This window comes from Podarcis liolepis, assembly GCF_965112155.1.
Source record: "Podarcis liolepis genome assembly, chromosome: 6".
Classification (NCBI taxonomy): domain Eukaryota; kingdom Metazoa; phylum Chordata; class Lepidosauria; order Squamata; family Lacertidae; genus Podarcis; species Podarcis liolepis.
The window spans coordinates 30740458-30759461 of NC_139559.1; the positions used below are offsets into that span (position 1 = coordinate 30740458).

At 42.4% G+C, this 19004-nt stretch overlaps 1 protein-coding gene across 3 annotated transcripts in view; it reads right to left on the reverse strand.

Annotated features, from left to right (window-relative positions):
* The window catches only part of ACSS2 (acyl-CoA synthetase short chain family member 2), a 54693-nt gene extending 36823 nt beyond the window's left edge, over positions 1 to 17870 (reverse strand). The window contains exons 1-2 of one of the 3 annotated variants that reach the window (XR_014527290.1): positions 17460 to 17771; positions 13237 to 13432 (exon numbers count right to left, since the gene is read on the reverse strand). Coding sequence is in view for 2 of the 3 variants with exons in the window: in XM_083508065.1 (XP_083364191.1) it covers positions 13237 to 13432; positions 17460 to 17592 (329 nt within the window). In the remaining variant the exon portion in view is untranslated. Of the gene's footprint in view, positions 1 to 13236; positions 13433 to 17459 lie in introns of all 3 variants that reach the window. The other 2 variants (XM_083508065.1, XM_083508064.1) reach the window with 2 other exon arrangements.
* Between the last annotated feature and the right edge of the window lie 1134 nt (positions 17871 to 19004).

Here is a 19004-nt window from a genome sequence, read left to right on the forward strand (position 1 = left end):
TCATTTCAGATGACATTCAGCCCCCGTCACCACACTAATCTGAGTGTTTCCCAAACATTACTCTTTTCTATTCTTTCTGTTCCATATTTTGTAATTAAGAACTTGTGTTTGCATATGCTTATTTCTTCTTCCTTTCCGATCCATTTATTTCCCATAATGTCTTTTCATACTGTGAACTTGAGGGCAGGGACTTTCCTTCTTTCTTTCCTTCCTTCCTTCTCTCTCCTCTCTTTCTCATGATTTGTATGGCCACTCTGGGAGCCTTTTTTGACTGAAGAACAGGATATAAAATATTTAAATAAATAAAACAGTATGATTACTAGCTGGCCAACATTAAATACATATTTATTTGTGATTATGCATGAATATTCATGCAATACCCGAGTTTAAGAGTAACTCTTCAACTGGAAGCACAAACAAGACTTAGAATTGTATCCAATGATGCACAAACCAGGTTCCACTTGCAGAATAGGACTTCCTTCTTTTCACCAAGAAACCCAAATATCTGCTCCACAGGGTTCCCCCAACCACCAGGTGCAGATTTTGAGGGTGTACAGGGGCTTTAAGGGGAGGGGGAGGAGAGGGGGAGGAGTTTGGACTTGATATCCCACCTTTCACTCCCCTTAAGGAGTCTCAAAGCGGCTAACATTCTCCTTTCCCTTCCTCCCCCACAACAAACACTCTGTGAGGTGAGTGAGGCTGAGAGACTTCAGAAAAGTGTGACTAGCCCAAGGTCACCCAGCAGCTGCATGTGGAGGAGAAGGGATGCGAACCCAGTTCACCAGATTACAAGTCCATCGCTCTTAACCACTACACCACGCTGGGAGTGGTGAGGAGGGGAAAGATCCATAGTACACGCCAAAGTATGCTGGGCAAATTGACAGCAGTATTGGCGGCAGCATTGGACACATTCTGTAGCACCGTTTGGAAAATAAGGTTCCTGGAACATATTTGGTCACATGCTGCAAAAAAAAAAATTATTAGAAGTTTTGCATCTCTGCAAAATTTTATGGTCCTGTCTATGCCAACTTTCATAGATATGGCAGCCATTTTTTACTATGCCACACCCTCTTGGCAGCCGTTTCGCAACTGGTGCCCAGGGCACATTATCAGAATTCTAAATGTGCCCGGGGACCATTGCTAGCAAGTCAAAATTAAATACAGGAAGAAAGAACACTCCAGGCTCTTGCTGAAGTAGTTATTCTGAGCACATAAGCCAAGCTCCTGACTTATTAAGAGCTGAGAAACAAGATATATAGGATTAGTAACTAAGATGGAAATATTTGATTTCAAGCCTTCGAAACAATTTTCGCAACATCTACACTAAAATAAACGCTATGCTCTTTTCCCTCAAGGGAAAAGGTGAAAGTGACTATGCAGGGAACAGACTCCACTAAATACAAAGCCTGTCAAAACAGACAAGATAAAAACCGTCACAAATTGAACTGACATGGCCTTATATCCTGGGATAAAGCTGTCCATTTTATATTGATACTGTGCCTCAAATGAGGCATAAATGCTTAATGAATCCTCACTGATCAACCGTAGGGTGCAGGTAAGAGGAATATAACTGAACACTATTGGTTGTACTGCTTTTTTATTAATGTGCTTGGTGTGTAACATTTGGCTACTAATGACTTTGCAGCTCCTCAGCCAGTGTGCAAAATTTGAGGTCCACTTGTACACTCTTCCACAGGTCAAGCATCAGTAGCATAGTGGTGAAATTTAGAAATGCAGGGTCCCTTCATGACAGTCCTAGCCATGCCCTCTCATAGCCACACCCACTTCTAAGATCACACAATAACCATACAATTTTGTAATTATACAGTAATGATAATTAGGGATGAACTGCAATGATTATGTGTTGCCTTCCAGGTATCTCAACCATCTTCTGTGTACATGCATGGGTAAAATACTTTGAGTACTCCAATATCTTATTTTGGCATGACTTAAGGTGTGTTCTCCTTGAAATTCCATTGTACATAACAGAAGTTGCACACCATTCTCACATAACTGAAACAGTGTTACCACATGCTTAGCTTTGGAGCGTGCAGAACTTCTCCTCAGTGTTCTTCTCATGCATCTTCTCCAGAGTGACCCTAGGAGGCATTTCTTAGTGGCTGAATCACCTTTCAGTGTAACTAGCTCTAATCAGCACTAAGGGTGAGAAGACTTCTTTCTCAGTGGCTAAAAAGTTCCCCTTTCATGACAATTGGGTGGTTCTAGGACACTGGAGACTAGGACCCTGCTTCAGTGATTGCAAAAAAAACCCCACCCCATTACACATCCACAAAGCATGGTCCAAAAGTACACAATGCAGAAACCTTGCTGCAATGAAATAGGTTTTGATCTGAAAACCCTCTGCTTGCTACTCTGAGTTTCGTAATGGAAGAACAGTGAAATATGACTGTAATAAAACAAACAGAACTCAAACTCTTGTTCTACATTACTGTAGAAACACGAAGTCAGTATCTTTAATAAATAAAAAGAAAGAAAGAAACACGCCTATTAAACAAACATGTTTGGAACACAGCAAACATTGCCATCTCTTTTGAAGGAAGGAATTTTTTTACTAAAAGTGTTTGAGAGAAAGTCCATTCCCATCCAGCTGTGGTAGAAAGACCTATTTTCTATTTCCGAGTTGGCACAAGCTCCACAAGTTAGCAAGAGTAACTATGAGAAGATAAGACTGCTTCAGTGTGTACACTTGGTGAACACCACCTCCCATACATTAAGCAAATACATCTACACCTGTTTTACTTTGCTAGGTAAGCTTGTAAACACACTCTTGCTAAAACCATTCAGCCGTATATGCAGATTACCGCTACACTAAGGATTGCTCCACATAAAACAGCAGGAAGACTAGAGGTCACCTGAAGTCTAAGCCACACGGCAACAACGCCAAAGAGAGAAGTATCTGTATGCACACCACACTTACTGGCCAGGGCCGTGAGGTGGTGAACACCATTACACAGAAATAGTTTGTGGCAACATGGAGGAAGTTATGTGGTCAGTTACTGCACACAGACATTTTGGTAAGCAGAGACATCTGTCAACATTCAAATCCAATTCTAAACAGCATCGACACTGCTGGTTATTTGCATGAAGTGGGCATTCATGCAACCCACCTGCTCCTACATCGATTGGCTGCTCATTCAGTAAGGTAATATTCAGAGGTCCTTCAGGTGCCACCACCTTGAATGGTAAGGTGGGTGATGACTTCAGACAAGGCTTTTTCTCCAGTGGTTCCCACATTTGGCAATATCCTCCTCAGAAATGCTTGCCTGCCACTTATCCTTTTAAGAATTGTGTTCAAAACTGATACTTCAGAACTGGTTGAAAACTAAAAATAATAAATAAGGGCTGGTACCACCAGCATACTAACAGCACCACAGAACTCTGGACGATTTGTCCCAACAGCTTTATACAACGTTAAACAAAAATGTAAAGAGAATTACTTGATGAGGAAATGCCACAGGCTAGCTTCTCAGGCTCTGAAACATCCTCTACCCCACCTAGTGCAGTGGGTCAGTGGGTCTGGCTGTTAACCAGAAGGTTAGTTGTTCAAGTCTACCCAGGGATGGCTATGGGCAGTATTCCCGCATTGCAGGATGTTGGACTGATCGACTCTTGAGTTCCCTTCCAAGTCTACAATTCTATGATTCTATGATATAATTTTCCATAGATAAGCCAAGAGTTAAGCCACTCTAGGGCTGTTCCCTCATTTTCACCAGCCTCTGGAGCCAGCTCATCAAACTGTAAAGGTCTACTTCATCGTAAATCTTATTGTGAGAGCCCAAATAAAATAGCCAAGAATGTTGTTTCCACTGTCGATCTCAAGAACAAGTCCATTCAAGCTGTGTGTCCCAAAATCAGGAAAAATCAAGTCGTAGGCGTCACTGAGAAATACCTATAGTTGTACCGACTTAATTAATCAAGGAAGAATAACCGTTGTTTAAACATTATGAACTGCCAACCACATTGTGTGAAAAGGATACAATTGCACAATGACCTATAACTGCCTAAGAGGCAGCACTGGCCCAACCACCAAGGGATTGCAAAACATGCATTATGGCACTCCCCCATCCCCTGGCACTCCTGCTAATAGCCTTAGATGGCATCTGATACAAAAGCGTTTGGGGGGTTTTCCTGTTGGGACTTCAGCAAAAAAATTCCAGCACACATTACTTTTTCATCAGAGCCTGTTGCAAGACTCACCTGTCCACTATTCTGCTCATCTGTCCATTTTCCAAAACACTGGAGCTTAAACAAGGCAGTGCATACATTTAGCCAGCCCATCTGCTGGGTGTTACATAATATGTTTTAGTTTTGAATAAATGACACATTTTAATACACAAATGCCCATGGAACCAAACTAAAAAGAAAAGTGCCTGCATAGTTAGATTCTTTTTTCTTTACACACCGTACTGTAGTTCTTATACAGTGCTGTGCTAATACAGTAGGCCTGTTTTGGCACACCTATTTTTAAAGAAAAGTAGCAGAGAAAACTTGTTTAGGAAACTATCCTAAACATTAGTGCACTCCTGCCTGCTATCCTGGCTCAAGGCATTGCAGGGAAAAACAAAATGCAAGCTCCTAGTTGTCAGATACAGTATATATTTCAGTAACGTCAGAGTAACAATGCAGAGAAATTCCCCCAAGTACACGGCGCCTTCAACTGGCAGGTTGAGACTCAATATTGGGACACAAGGTTGGTCTCAACAGAAACAAATGCTCTACCTTACAAATATGTGATGGGAAAACTAAGTTGGTGGGTTGGACGACTCAGAAAGCTGAAAACCATTAACATGATACATTAGCAAAAAAGTAGCGAAAAGGGTAAGTTGTCTTTGTATGTTTTGATAGATCACACACGTATGTGTTTGTATGTTTAACTGCTTTTTAATTATTTTTTAATCCTATTTTAGCTGTTTCTATTTTATCTGTAAGCCACCTTGAGTCCCTGTCAGGGAAAAATGTGGGATATAAATAAATATTATAATAATATGTTGCATAGACAAAAACTGAGCCCCCAATGATTGACATGATTGCATCAAGAGATATATAAATTTGGTGAAAGGATATAACAGGCACAGCAGCCATCTGAAATGCAACCACAAGGAGAGGGCTCCAAGAAGCAAGCCATTTAATATGCAGCAGCACATCGTAGCATAGTTCCAAAGACTGCCACATGTCACCAGCCATTTTTTATGTGCAATCGCATGCCACTTCTCATCAACACTTTTACAATATGAATCAGCCTCCTTATGGTAAAATTTTAGCAACAATATGTCACCACTGCTTCCCCATGTGATTTAGTGTTCAACACCTTTACATTAAGATTCAGCTCATCACAACATAAGACCATTTGTTAAATTAAAAGCAATTCTGGGACACTGACAGTTTACAGTCCCAAAGAACCGCCCGAACCTTTTAAGCAAATTGCACTCTGTTTTTCTGGCCAACCCTCATTGACCACTTTCTACAGCATAATATTGAACAAGGCCGCTGATGCTGAGCTAACAGCTTTTTCAAGAACCCTCCCAGTTTCTTTTCCAAAATGTATACAACAGCATAAGAGAGTTGCCCATCAGGTTGGACTCATGCATATGTATTCTGTCCAGTTCTATTAGTTGTGCAGGAACTTAGCACCAGTAGGAGCAAAATATTTTACTTCTCTACAAGCAACATACTGTAGCTGGAAGTTTGCATATTTCCCAAGACAGATCATCTCACAGAGCCCAGATGGAACATAGAGGAAATCTTCCAAAATGGCTCCAGAACGTGAGTGCAGAAGTCCTCCACATCTGGCCCAAGATCCCAGAACTGTTCTGCAGAACAAAGTGGCTTTCTCCCACTCCTCCAATCACCCTTTTGCATATGGATGTATATATGTAGTTTATCATAGGGAATTCTCAATCCATTCAATATGCTGGAAACGAACATGGCTAAAACAACACACTGAAGATCAAAATGTCCCTTCTTTTTAACTTCTGAGTTAAATATCCACCATTAAGAAACATAATTTACACTTAATGAGTGTAATTCAGTTTTGCACAGTGTCGCATATGATCCATCTGGGCCGTGTGTGAGCCTTCCAGGTGATTTCCAAACTTCTATAGGCATACAACTTATACCTCCAATTTATATTCATTTATTTTATTCAATTTATGAGCAGCCTAATAAAAAGACATTTTTCTGAGCAACATACACAGTAAAAGTAACACACTATGCAACTCAATAAAACCAGAAATCGATTAAAAAACCAACTCAGCAATAGCACAACAATAAACATAAAAAATCTGGCACAGACACAAATCAAGTAGGTGGCAAAAAAAATTTTGCACTAATCTTATGCTTTGGGACTACAGGTGGAGCAACAGAAAATCATACCAGAGTTATATAATGAAACCTGCACCGCCATAGCCATACATCTGTGCAGGTGGTTTCAGTCACTCTGGCAACACAGCTAACAGACTCACCAACCTCAATATAGGGAGCTCAGAAATGCTGGAAAAACCAGCTTTCTGTAAGAATATGGCACTTTGCCCACATTTTTAATCACCAAGATTTAGCAATAATAATAGATGTGAAATAACCTCAACTGCTCCAAGGCTGCCCATAAGAGGGTTTAGGGTTTAGGCAGTGCATGATGTACACAACAGTACATCATGCACTGCCCTGTCACAGTACACCAGCTTTCAAGGCATTTACTGCGATTTGGCATTTCTTTTAAATAAGCGGAACCAAGAACTCAACAACATCAACATTTTTGAAAATCAGTGTGCTTCTACGGACCAAGGACAAAACCATTTCTGTGAACTCTTACAAGTTCAGAACAGCTTCAACTTCAGCCTGTTTTTTCTTTCCCCCACCAATTGCTCTACCTACCATCTGCAGATGCTGAAAAATCCTTTGCTGGTACAGTGGTACCTCTGGTTATGAACTTAATTCGTTCCGGAGGTCCGTTCTTAACCTGAAACAGTTCTTAACCTGAGATATCACTTTAGGTAATGGGGCCTCCCGCTGCCACTGCAGCGCTGGTGAGCGATTTCTGTTCTCATCCTGAGGTAAAGTTCTTAACCCGAGGTACTACTTCCGGGTTAGTGGAGTCTGTAACCCGAAGTGTTTGTAACCTGAGGTACCACTGCACTAATAAATGAATGGGAGTTGCAGAAGCACTTTGTTGCAATCTTGTGCAACTCCCATTCATTTCAAAATGGCTTAGACAAGCACATACACTGTGAATAAGCTCCCTGTGAATAAGGAAGGGATTCTCCCCAGGTGTGTTCTTGCAAATTGCGATCAGGCATAACCATTCATGTTAGCAGACTAACCGATGAGCTAGCGCATGAATATACAACTTCTCAATACCACAAAAGATCAACACCAACTGCTTGTTGTTACATCCATTCTCAATTACAGCACCCCACAGCACTACAATACTCAGCTAGCCATGTGGCCTTTTAAAGAAGTTCTTCGGTAGGAAAGTTCCTTCACAAACACCATGTACATGCTTCTAGAAATTGAATTGGGCCTCCAATTTAATCAGTATATGAGACATCTATGCTCCCAAGCTTATTACATTAGTCAGGCTGGCTTCTTACTCAATTTTAGTCTTGGCAGGTATCTTTGTGGATGAAATACAATTTATGTAATGAGATCTTGCAAGAACTAGAATTCTGAAGACAGCTAATTATGGAGAGAAAGAAAAAAATATATGCCAAACACATACATTAAAAGTTGCAGGTTATATTTCTACTTCAGAACAGATGAAATGTCATCCCAGAGCAAAACAATGGTATTATCTGTCTTGCGTCCTGTTGACACATGCAAAAAAAGCCAAATCTTTAGAAGGCAGCTGTACTGCAGAAAACTATTTGAAAAGCAGTCCAAGGCTGTTAGCAAAACTCTTTAGAAGATTTGGCAAAAGATGGGAGGGGCTAGGAAAAGGTGAAAAGAGTCAAATCAAGGTTTGCTAATGCAGTATCTGTAATATCCTGTGGCAAGGAAGTAGAACACAGCAGCTGTTTGGTCTTAGCAGTTCGGGTGGCTGAGAAGGAAGCAGCAACAAGCCAGGAGGAAGGCAAATAGGCATTCACGGATAAGAAGTGTAACATCAGAAAACGTACCAAGTCTCCGTCCACCACTCTTTGTGTATTGATACCACAATGATGTCGGCACTATTCTAACACTACCAAAATTGTAAGACAGTGTAATAATGAAATGGAATCAGAAGGCAATAAAGTGTCCTATTTAGTTTCACCCATTCATAACTGGTTTAAAAGTTTGCTGTTTTACCTATGCACAGCTGTCACCTAAACAGAATGCCAACAGTAGTAACAGGCAAAGTACACCACACTAATGTCAGGACACAAGTTGTACTAAATGTTACAGAAAAGCAGGGGAAATTTGCTAAATTTTTGGCAGTGGCCACCCATTTAGGACATAATCTACTTTCCTCTCATGTGCCCTAGCGTCAGAAAGTGGTGAATTTAAGACCCATGCATTGCTCCAATGCTCTGATCTTACACAGCTGTTAGTTTGTATGGATCTAGAAGAATGGGACCTTGAAACTGCTTGTTTTCTTTAAAAATGCATTTATATTGCCTAACAGGTGACAGTATTTTATAGTGGAGATCAACCAACAAACCTACACCTAAAAACATCCACATGCCAGACACCTCTATTGTTACACCTCATACATTGTACATCTGATGCTCATAATGCATATCAACTCAGGCTAGCGGGAAAGACTCACTGTAACCTCAGTTAAAGCTATTGTTAGAGTTCAAAGCACAAACTTAAAAGGGTAACTAACACAAGCAGAGTTAGAATGCCGCTTTGCTTATACTGTATAATAAATAAATGCCATGCACATCAAGAAACAGCACTTTCTTTTCAGGCTGAACCAAGATTTAATATACATCAGCAAAACAAAACAAGGAATACTGAAATTCAATTTTACACACTGTTCAAAGGATCAGATCAATATCAGGTCTCAACTAATGACCATTATTTGGCATGGATTATTGAAATGAAACAAACAGATGATTCCATGTAAGCGTTTTGCTTTTTATTCAGCATGATTTACAGCTCATTTAACTAACAAAATAACTTGGCACATGGTTTACACCTCATACTTGCAACTAATGGTTAGTCTGTAGAGAGCTAAACCACAAACCCAGGTTTAGACCACACACTGAGCCAAACTATGAGTTAGCATGGTGTAGCAAAAGACTAGAGTGGAGTGAAATGGCCACAAACTCTTCTCCAGGGGCATGTACACTCCTGTGCTTGCATCAAGCCATGGATTGGCTTAGTGTGGTGTGAAAAGCAGGCCAATATGAACTCTGGAAAAAACTGAAGAAAACCCAAGCTCTAATCTCATCATGACAATAGGAGTGCTATAGCCCAAATTTCAAAGGCGACCTCAAAAATACATTGTGGAGTTTCCAGTTCGACAACATTTGCCCAACTTCACCTCTTGCACCATGTAACACTTGTAGAATAGCAGCTTGGGATGGGCAATTTTGTATGTATAAGTGGCAGGAAGTGTAAGGGTTAATCGGCTTCTCCCCTCCCCTCACTCTACTAGTTATTAGTTTTTCATAGTTTCATTTTATTTTTTAAAAAACAGGAATGCAAGGCTGTTCGCTGGTTTTTGACTTATTGTCTAGATTGAACCAAAGAACCATCTTCTCTGCAGTATCTTTCTGTGTTTGCAGGGCAAACAGCAACCCTTAAAAGGGAATCTGAAAAAGCGATAAGGTCTGCATGTTGGTTTGGTGAACTGGAATGCACCAACCCCACTTACAAACACAGGAGTTGTGAACTTTCAAGTTTTGTGAAAAAATAGAATTTGCTCTCCCACAGAGCACCAGATTTACGCTCCAACATAAATCCTTATCTTAGATGTCAGATTGCATCTCAAAAGCCCTTTCTGGGATCTCCCTCCAGATAAAGGCATTTTATCTCCTTACATACCAGAGAAAGAGAACCTCAGTCTAATTTATAAGCCATAGTGGCAAATGTTACTCCTTGCCCATATGCAACCGGAGTGTTTTCATGCTTTGGAAACTCTTTTATCATCACCAAGGCTTCAAACTCATATCTTTTCAACTTTTTGAGTTAGAAGTAAAGGGATACATTCTTTTTTTAAAAAGAAAAAGACTAGAAATATGCTCTGGTATATGCATTCCTGCACACTTGTGACACGTGGCCCATAAGGGTGTGTGGAGATAAAGGTCCAGACATAGCCAGTTCCCCATCCCTGATACAGGAGGACAGGAATTGCTGTCATTGTCTTTGTTGTAATGGTAGGCAAAAATCTGGGACACAAAAGTGCAGTCCCCAAACAGAAACCAACACAATGAGATGTAGATTTACAAAACATCAAATTGGAGAGACAAAACAGAATATAGTAAACAAATCCCAGAGATGTGGCCACGTTAGTCTGTAGCAACAATTCCAGAGAATGGTCTGAAGCTAAGCAAGTACAGGTCTGGTCACTGCCTGGATGGGAGACCTCCTGGGAACCACATGATGGAAATTCCATGAGGTGTGGTATAAGAAAATAAAAAAATACTAATTTATTATTATTTACAAACTAGCGCTTTATGTATTGTGTTAAATAAAATGAATACATACTATAGCCCAAGTTTTCATGCGACAAATGCCACTTAACATCTTGATGGGATAGAAACCTAGTATATTGATTTAAGTCACAGGTGTTTAAATTGAATTTATTGATATGGGTTAATTCTGTACTGGAGTTTCACTCTGAAGTTTCTTTGCTCAAGAATGGGCATGGGTACCTTAAGGACTCTCCTTATACCATGGCCATTAGCCAGACCACACAGTTCACTAGCCCTGCTTGAGTGCTTTTGCCGGGCTAAAATGTGTCCTTGAATTGTGTTGATGCCTGCCTGGATGGAGAGAGTCATATGCACCTGTCTGCATAGAAACTTCTGGCTTTTTCATGGATGGAATGCCATCTACTTAAGAGCAGCATCTGTTGCTCCACCTGCTTTTTGCCTCTGGCCTGATTCTCACTGGCATGTGGCCTCTGGGAGGTTCCCTATATGGAACACAGCCCCTTGAATGAAAAAGGTTACTATTTCATTCATTTCCTCTTGGAAGCAATAAGAAGTTCAAGAAAGATGCTTGATCGCTAACCAGACCAAACAATTAAAAAACTGCTAGCAATAACTTCCCTTTACCTGCACTAAAGTCCAACAGTGCTTTGCTTCACAGGACTGCTGCATAATTAATGCCAGTGACTGCTTAAGGAGGAGAAACCATCAGGGCAGCCTATAGGATTTCATGTTCCTTTCCTTTAATTCTTTCTTCTTATAGAATCATAGAATTGCAGAGTGGGAAGGGACCCTGAGGGTCATCTAGTCCAACCCCCAAAAATGCAGGAATCTTCTGTCCAATGTGCAGCTTGAAACCACGACCGTGAGATTAAGAGTCTCATGCTCTACCGCCTGAGAGTGAATTCCTGCTTACTGGCCTAACATAACAGCCTGACCATATATCAATATTGACAGTTACCAGGTAAGCATTAACCAGTATGCCTATTTCATTCATGATCTGAAACCATCTCGAAGCTGACTTCAGATCCTGGGTTAAGTGGGACTCTTGGTTAACTCAAGGGTCAAATCACAGTTAAAATTGCTGCTGACAGAACAGTCAACTGCAATTAGGCCCAGGAGCCCAAATTTGAACTCTAGGGAGAGGGTGGGGAATAGAGAAGGGTGCAATCCTGCAGTCTGATCCAGATCTGTATGCTATTTATTACACTGCTCCTCCAAGAGCATCAAACAGTATGCATCTGTCTCACACTTTTCACAGCATCTGCAATGGCCTACAGTGAGCAGAATGTCAAGAATATTAACACTGGCAGTAGATCCCAGTAAAATGCCTATCTAAGGAAGTTACACCATTAAGTTCAGGCACAAGTTCACAATGTAACACAGGGTGGTGCAGAATCTCTTACAAAAATGCAAAGGAAACTCCTCCTAGAGATTCACTAAGGTGGCACAACAGGATCAGAAAGGACACCAGAGCAATTCTCTGCAGCCTGCAACCACGTACAGCAGCATACCTGAAATATAAGCTCACAAATGAATGCCTGACAGTAACACTGGAACAGCTATGAAATCCAGATTCTGAAACTTCACCTGATTTTTTAACGAAATATGTATTTTTTGCAGCCTGTTTATAGCCCTCACCTTGATCCTAGGATAGTCAGAAAACAATGTGACCAAACCAAAGGCACAACACCACTTGAACCATGAAGCATATTCAGAAGATAAAGGCCTGCATCTAAAGCACTAATATTACGACAGCTGCAAGCCCAGTTCACTTGCTTAGGAGTACCGTCCCAGGAAGATCAGTGTGGGTTTCTTCCTAGTAACATAGATAGGAAATGTGGAGTGAATTCTGACTTTTCCGTTGGCCTGCAAAGGGTGTAACAGCTAATTAAAGAAATAAGGAACTAGAACTGTCTCAGAAAGGAAATAAATTGCATTAGTGTCCCTTGGCACAGGAACAGACTGAGCACTATTACGCAAAGGGGAAAAAATGATATCACATTTATGAGTCTCCTTGAAAAAGGCAATAGCAGAGCGGTATTGTGAATGCTAATGAAGTTTGGTGTACTTCCTGGATGAGGGCAGCAAATACTTCCTGCATCAAATGCCACATTTCACCTTAGAATTTCTGCACTTCAATCAAGCATCTAAACTTCACAATGTCAGGCTCTGTTCATGGGTGGGAGAGAGCTAGCATTTTAAAAGCACCATGGTATAACTCCCAAATGCAACAAGTCAACTAGAGGGCAACAAGCTGGCAAAGGCTGTACCAAAGATATTTTTTTTAAACTAAACCTAAAATTTAGCCTTTTAAAATTGTGTGCCTTGTAGACTTTTTTCCAGTCACGATCACGCTAATGCAGGGATGTGGAAACTGTGGACTTCCAGATGTTAGGGGACTACAGCTCCCATAATGCTTGATCCCCGACCATGCTGGCTGGGGCTGATGGGAGTTGGAGTCCAAAAGGATCTGGAGGGTTTCAGGTTCACCAACACTGCTCTAATGACACAATCCTCATTCTCTTGTGATTTATGTCTCCTGTCTCTATACTCGGCTGCCAACACACAATGATACCACAGAATTGTTCTTAATTCTATGTTTACAAGAGGGTTTCCTTGATTGAAATAAGAATGTTACCAGTAAAAAGCTATTTTGTCCCCAAGTTTATTCTCGTAGACATTTCTGTCCAATAGATTGTAGCAAATGTTGGTTGTAGCCCCTTTCATCCATTCAATAAAGATTTTCCCTTTTGTGACATCAAAGTTGTACTGCAGAAATGGTCCAGTATGTTGGCTCCTCCAGTAAAATTCTTTGGCAATGTCTCCCCAAAATTCTGCAAGATAAAAAAGATAAATAAATAAAACACCACATTCAAACTTCAGACCATTCTATATGGTTTAAGGTACCAACACATGCATGCACGTAGCCAAGAGTGGGCAAGGAGGGGCAGCTGCTCCCCTAAATCAATAAAAATGAATAAAATACATAGCAAAGTGAGGTTCTTCCCCCTGCAACAAAAGGCCTGCCTGCTCCCCTAACAAAAATCCTGGCTATGCCCATGAACCCAAGGCAGATGCTGAACTGGTTTTACTTAGGGGAAAGACTTAGGCTGAAATCCTACAATTGCCTGGAAGTAAACCCCACTGAAAATAAGTGGAACTTATTTCTGATTAATATGCATAGGATTGTGCTACTCTGGCAACTCTCATGCAGAATTTAATAATGCCATCCTCAGCACCTGGGGTTCATTCACTTGCCCATCTTCCAAAGTGATACAGGCCAACATCTGCCACCAATCCCCTTTCACATCCTGCATGACAAGCAGCACAGTCTCCATGCAAAACAAAAAGAAAAAAACAAAAAGAAACAAAACCTGGCACCAGAAATACAGGAAAGTCAGGAGAAGGTACATTTCACCCTCTCAGGACACTCTGCGAGAGACTAAAACAAAGAAACTTCAAAAGAAAACTGCTAGTGAGACGGCTAGATTACAATATATCAAGAGATTCAATGCCATCACTTGAGGATTGAACCATGACGATGGATTTCTTACATACTACGCATGCTAATTGGCTGACAGATGTGGGTATCTGTTTATCAGCGACTGTTTCATGAATTGCCATTGTTAATTACTTATCATCAGATATTTTTCTGCATTTATGTTTTCTGTTACTTTACTTTACAATTCCTCCTCCTCATCGTACACCCAAAAAAAACCCAGATATGCATTACCTGTAACTAAGGATAGCACTTTTAGCATCTGGGAAAATGGACTGTAGTCCATACAAAATTATGCAAGAATAAACTGGTTAGGCTTTAAGGTGCCACAAGACTCTTGGTTTTAATGCAAAAGATGAACACAGCTACTTCTCCTCTAGAAGCTGTTACTAGAAAACTCTTTTACTTAATCTATGTTGATACACACATGCTTTAGACAAGACTTCTTCTGTTTTCATGCAGAAATACTGTATTTGAAACATCCCCACACTCCAAAGGGCTAGTTAGTTTGTTACAAGAAAAACCTCCCAACCTTTGGGTGCCTTACTGGGTGTGGGAGAAGCATGTTTTAGTTGACAAAAACCTATTTCATAAACAGTAAATCTGTTAGCCTTTAAAGCTGATACAAGGCTGGAAATTTCAAATACAAAAAAATCAAGAGTTTGTGACCGAAAATAATGTCCAATAAAATCCTGATTAAATAAAGTGTCTTTCACAGTCACTAGAAACACACCCCAACACTGTCTGTGTCAGCTTGAGAAATATACACAAAATTTACACAAGAGCAGCATTGATACATTAGATTGTATCTTGGCACAGTATACCACAACTTCTGTACTAATGACACAAAGGGCCCCTGATACTTCCTCATGCTGAAGGTTAGAGAAATGTCACATATGGAAATCTGCCAAACACTACTTCTTTGAATATACCTGGGTGCTTGAGGCATAAACAGACAGACAGCACTTCAACCCTGTAAATTTTAGATCAGTTGGGGTGAATCCAGGAATGCTTGTCCATACTATCTTGGAAGCTGCCTTATACAAAGTCAAAACATTGATCTGCCCAGAACAGTATTTCCTATACTGATTGGCACTTGATCTCCAGGGTTTCAGGTGGGATGTCTTTCCCAGTCAAGGATTGAACCTAGAACATACTGCATGCAAACCAGATGCTGTACCATTGAGCTAAGACACTTCCCATAGTCCGTCAGCCCCTATTTGCCTTTTTAAAGTACACTGCTGTAACCATGCAGCTGAGCACATCTGAAGTTGTGACTTCTTTAACAAAAGCATAATTATTGTATCTGCATAAAACAATGAAAAGACAGCAGCCATCTAGGTAGACCACTTCCAGCAAGAGCCTCCTAGAAATTATAATTACTCCAAACTGTACAAATATAAATTGCACCCATCATTTTTACTGCTCACCACTGGGTCACCTGTTCTCCACTAAATCAGCACTACAATACTGTATTTCATATTGCTATAAAACTTCAGTACTCCCTAAACACTGGCAACTTTATACCCACAGAACTCAAAGGGATAGAAAGAATTTCTCTCTCTCTCTCCAGTGTTAGAAGTCTTGTAATAAGCATTCAAATAAGAGGCTTGGGATAATGAAGGTCAGAATGTATGATTTATTATCTAAACTAGTGTCAGCTACACAACTAACCCAATCTGACCAGGCATTTTCACATGTGTGCATCCTGTTGAAGCCCCAATAGGAAGCAAAAGTGCCATACTGGCTAGAACTGTCCCTAACAAGCATGCATTTATATCTATGAGAACACAAATGTGGTTCTGTGGTCTGATTCACTATTTCAACAATCCTTCACTTTGGTACTGCCAGATTGCCAAATGCTAAATGCAAAGGGCCACAGCTCAGTGGTAAGGCATACAATTCAAACGTGAAAGGTCTCAGGTTCAGTCTCTGGCATCTCCAGGTAGGGCTGAAAGAGTTCTGGAGAGCAGCTGCCAGTCAGTGTAGACAATAGTACTGCTGAAGTTATTGCTATACAACACTCTCCCCAGATGACATGGTGATACTAACATTTTCCCAAGGATTTTTCCTCTACAAATAAAACTCAAATGTTGTTTGCCTTGTCTGTCCAACTACTACCACAGTTCTGGAATCCAAAGGCAAACCAGTCCCTATGCAACACTAGGAGAGTGCCATATATCCCATGCAACCCTCTTGGAAGCCCCAGAACCATCACAATATGATTCAGGTCAGGTCCTGTTGCTAGCTAACACAGCCCAGGAATTTGCACAATATGGACACAGGCCTCACAAATCAATCAGTCAATCTCTCTCTCTCACACACACACACACACACACAGAGAGAGAGAGAGAGCCCGCGAAAGAGCGCAGAATTGCAAGAATATTACAACCTTCTTCCACTACTCACAGAGGGCTTAACATGCGTAACATCTAGCCAATGATCATATTTTGGGGGAAATTAGCCCAGGTGTTGTGCATTTAGCACATATCCGTAACTGAATTATCAAGCTATGTTAGCTCAGCGCTGCACATTTCCACAAGGGAAAAGTCTGCTGAACTTGGCATGCTTGCAAAAGCAGTAGCAAAGCTCTAGGAATTTATAAGGAAAACTCATGTACACAGTTGGGCATCACCCAATGTGCTAATACAGTACTGTCTTCCAAGTAACACAGTCGCTTTCTTACAACACAGGACCCCTGGCCTCCCAAGTATTGAGCTTAGACGCATCCCTTGCTTCAGTCTCCAACAGAAGTTCAACAGCAGAGGAGGACTCTGCCTTGTATCTTTGCGGAAACTTGTAACTGGCACGACGCTAATGCTTGCGAGCATTAGCATGCAACAGCCTTGACTTGAGGTTGGGGTGCCCACGAAGGCTGCCCCACCGCGTGCACATTCGCGCGGGGGGGACGGACCACCCGGGCAAAGTAAGACGAGCAGGGAGATGCGTCGGTTGCCGCCACACCTGTTACTACCCGAAGGCTCCCGAATGGAGCACAGCAACCTGAGCAGCCCGTCCAGAGGGTACCACCCACCGGGGCAAGCAAGGGCACAAGGCCCCGAGGGACTCCTCTAAAAGCTGCGGGCCGAGCAGCGGCGCATATCAACAAGGAGCTGGCGCCGAGTCGGAAAGGGCGTGGAGGAGAGCGAGCCATGCAAGCCCACGAGGAAGGCGAAGATGTGGACCCGGACCAAGTCGCCCTTGGGAAACTTCGCACACGGCGGCGGCCGCTCTCCCCCTGCCAAGCCGCCGCCTCCTCCCCGCCCTTGGCACGGCGGCCGGCGAGCAGCACGGGCCTGGAGGCTGGCTTCGAAGCTTGCCCGGGAACCTCGCGCCGCGCCGGGGCCTGGCCCCTCGCTCACCCTGCGGCTCCTCCACCGAGCGGCTGTAAAGCTCCCGGTACTTTTCCAAGGAAGGCACATGCGCCTCCCGAGCCAGGTCCGGGGGCGCCCGGTACACCCCGCCGGCGGCGCACTTCTCGTCGGGCAACACCATCTCGTCGGGCTCCAGCCGAGAGAGACAGCGAGACGGCGCTGAAGCGGCGGGCGGCCAGCGAGTGAGCAGGCGGCGGGCGCTTCGACTAGGAAACACCGCTGTGGCACCGCCTCCTCCAGCCTCAGGAGGAGGAGGAGGAGGAGCCGGGGAGGCGCCGGCGGGAAAGGGAGGGAGCCGCGCCAAGCTCCGCCCAAGCCTGGAGCCGCCGCCGCTGCTGCTGCTGGGAGGCCCGCCTTGGCCTCAGGCCGCAGCTCCCGCCTGCTCCTTTGCCTCAAACAGAGGTGAGGCAAAGCTGGGTTCTAACCTCCACTCAGTTCACTGCCCGACCTTGAGCCAAGTATTCCAGTTACGGCCTAGCCTAGTTTTAAGGATGAAATGAGAGGAAGTAGAACCACGAGGCAGTGTCTCTGGACACACGTGACAGCCACAGGTAGGTCCTGGTGGAACTTAGAATTTGGACAGGATTGGGCTGAACGTTCTCTTCTGTGGGTCCTTAAAAGTGTGCTCGACCATAAAGAGAACAACTTTGGAACATGAGATACTCCTTCTGCCCTCCAAAGCATCTTCAAATGCCCAAAGACCAAATTAGAGGTAGCTTGGGATAGGTTCTTATTTAAATAAGAAGTTTCAAAGGGAGCAGTTCTAATTGTCAGGAGTTAGGGGAGCGGGTTACCCCTTCCTATATGCTATTTTTCTAACTGACCCCTCCTCACAAGCTGCAGCATACAGCTGCCACCCCCATGCACAAAACCACCTTTGATACAATGATAACAAATCTCGTGGCACCTTCAAAGCTTTCAAACTTGAGGCTGCAGCCCTGTGTATATTTACCTAAAAGTAAGTCTTGCTGAATTGAAAGGGGCTATCATCTGAGTAATTATGTACAGGACAACATTGTTTTAGCATAAGATTTAATTAACGAGTTCATTTAATCAGATTTATGAAGTGAAGTCTTCATTTGGCAGGTATATATGCATATCATAACTGTCAACTTTTTCCTTTTCTTGCGAGGAATCCTATTTGGAATAAGGAAATTTCCCTTTAAAAAGGGGAAAGTTGACAGCTATGATGCATATGGGTGCAAAGAAAAATATGTAGTTTTAATGATATCACAAGAATCTCTTGTTTTTACTGCAACACCTGAGTTGGTTCACACATCATGCTTGCCAAACTATAGCTTAGCACAAACATGCAAGTATGAGGGTTTCTGGAGAGGAGATGGCCCCTGGTCTTGCTACTTATGCACTACCGCAAGCTAAGCATGGCTTGCCTTAGCACGTGACGTTGTCCAAATCCAGGTTTATGGTTGGTCTCCTCCAGCAAGGAGGATGGCACATTAAGCCAAACCATGATTTAGCTAACAGAAGCAGAGCAGACAGGATCTCTTCCTCTCCAAGAGTCTTCAGGTTCAT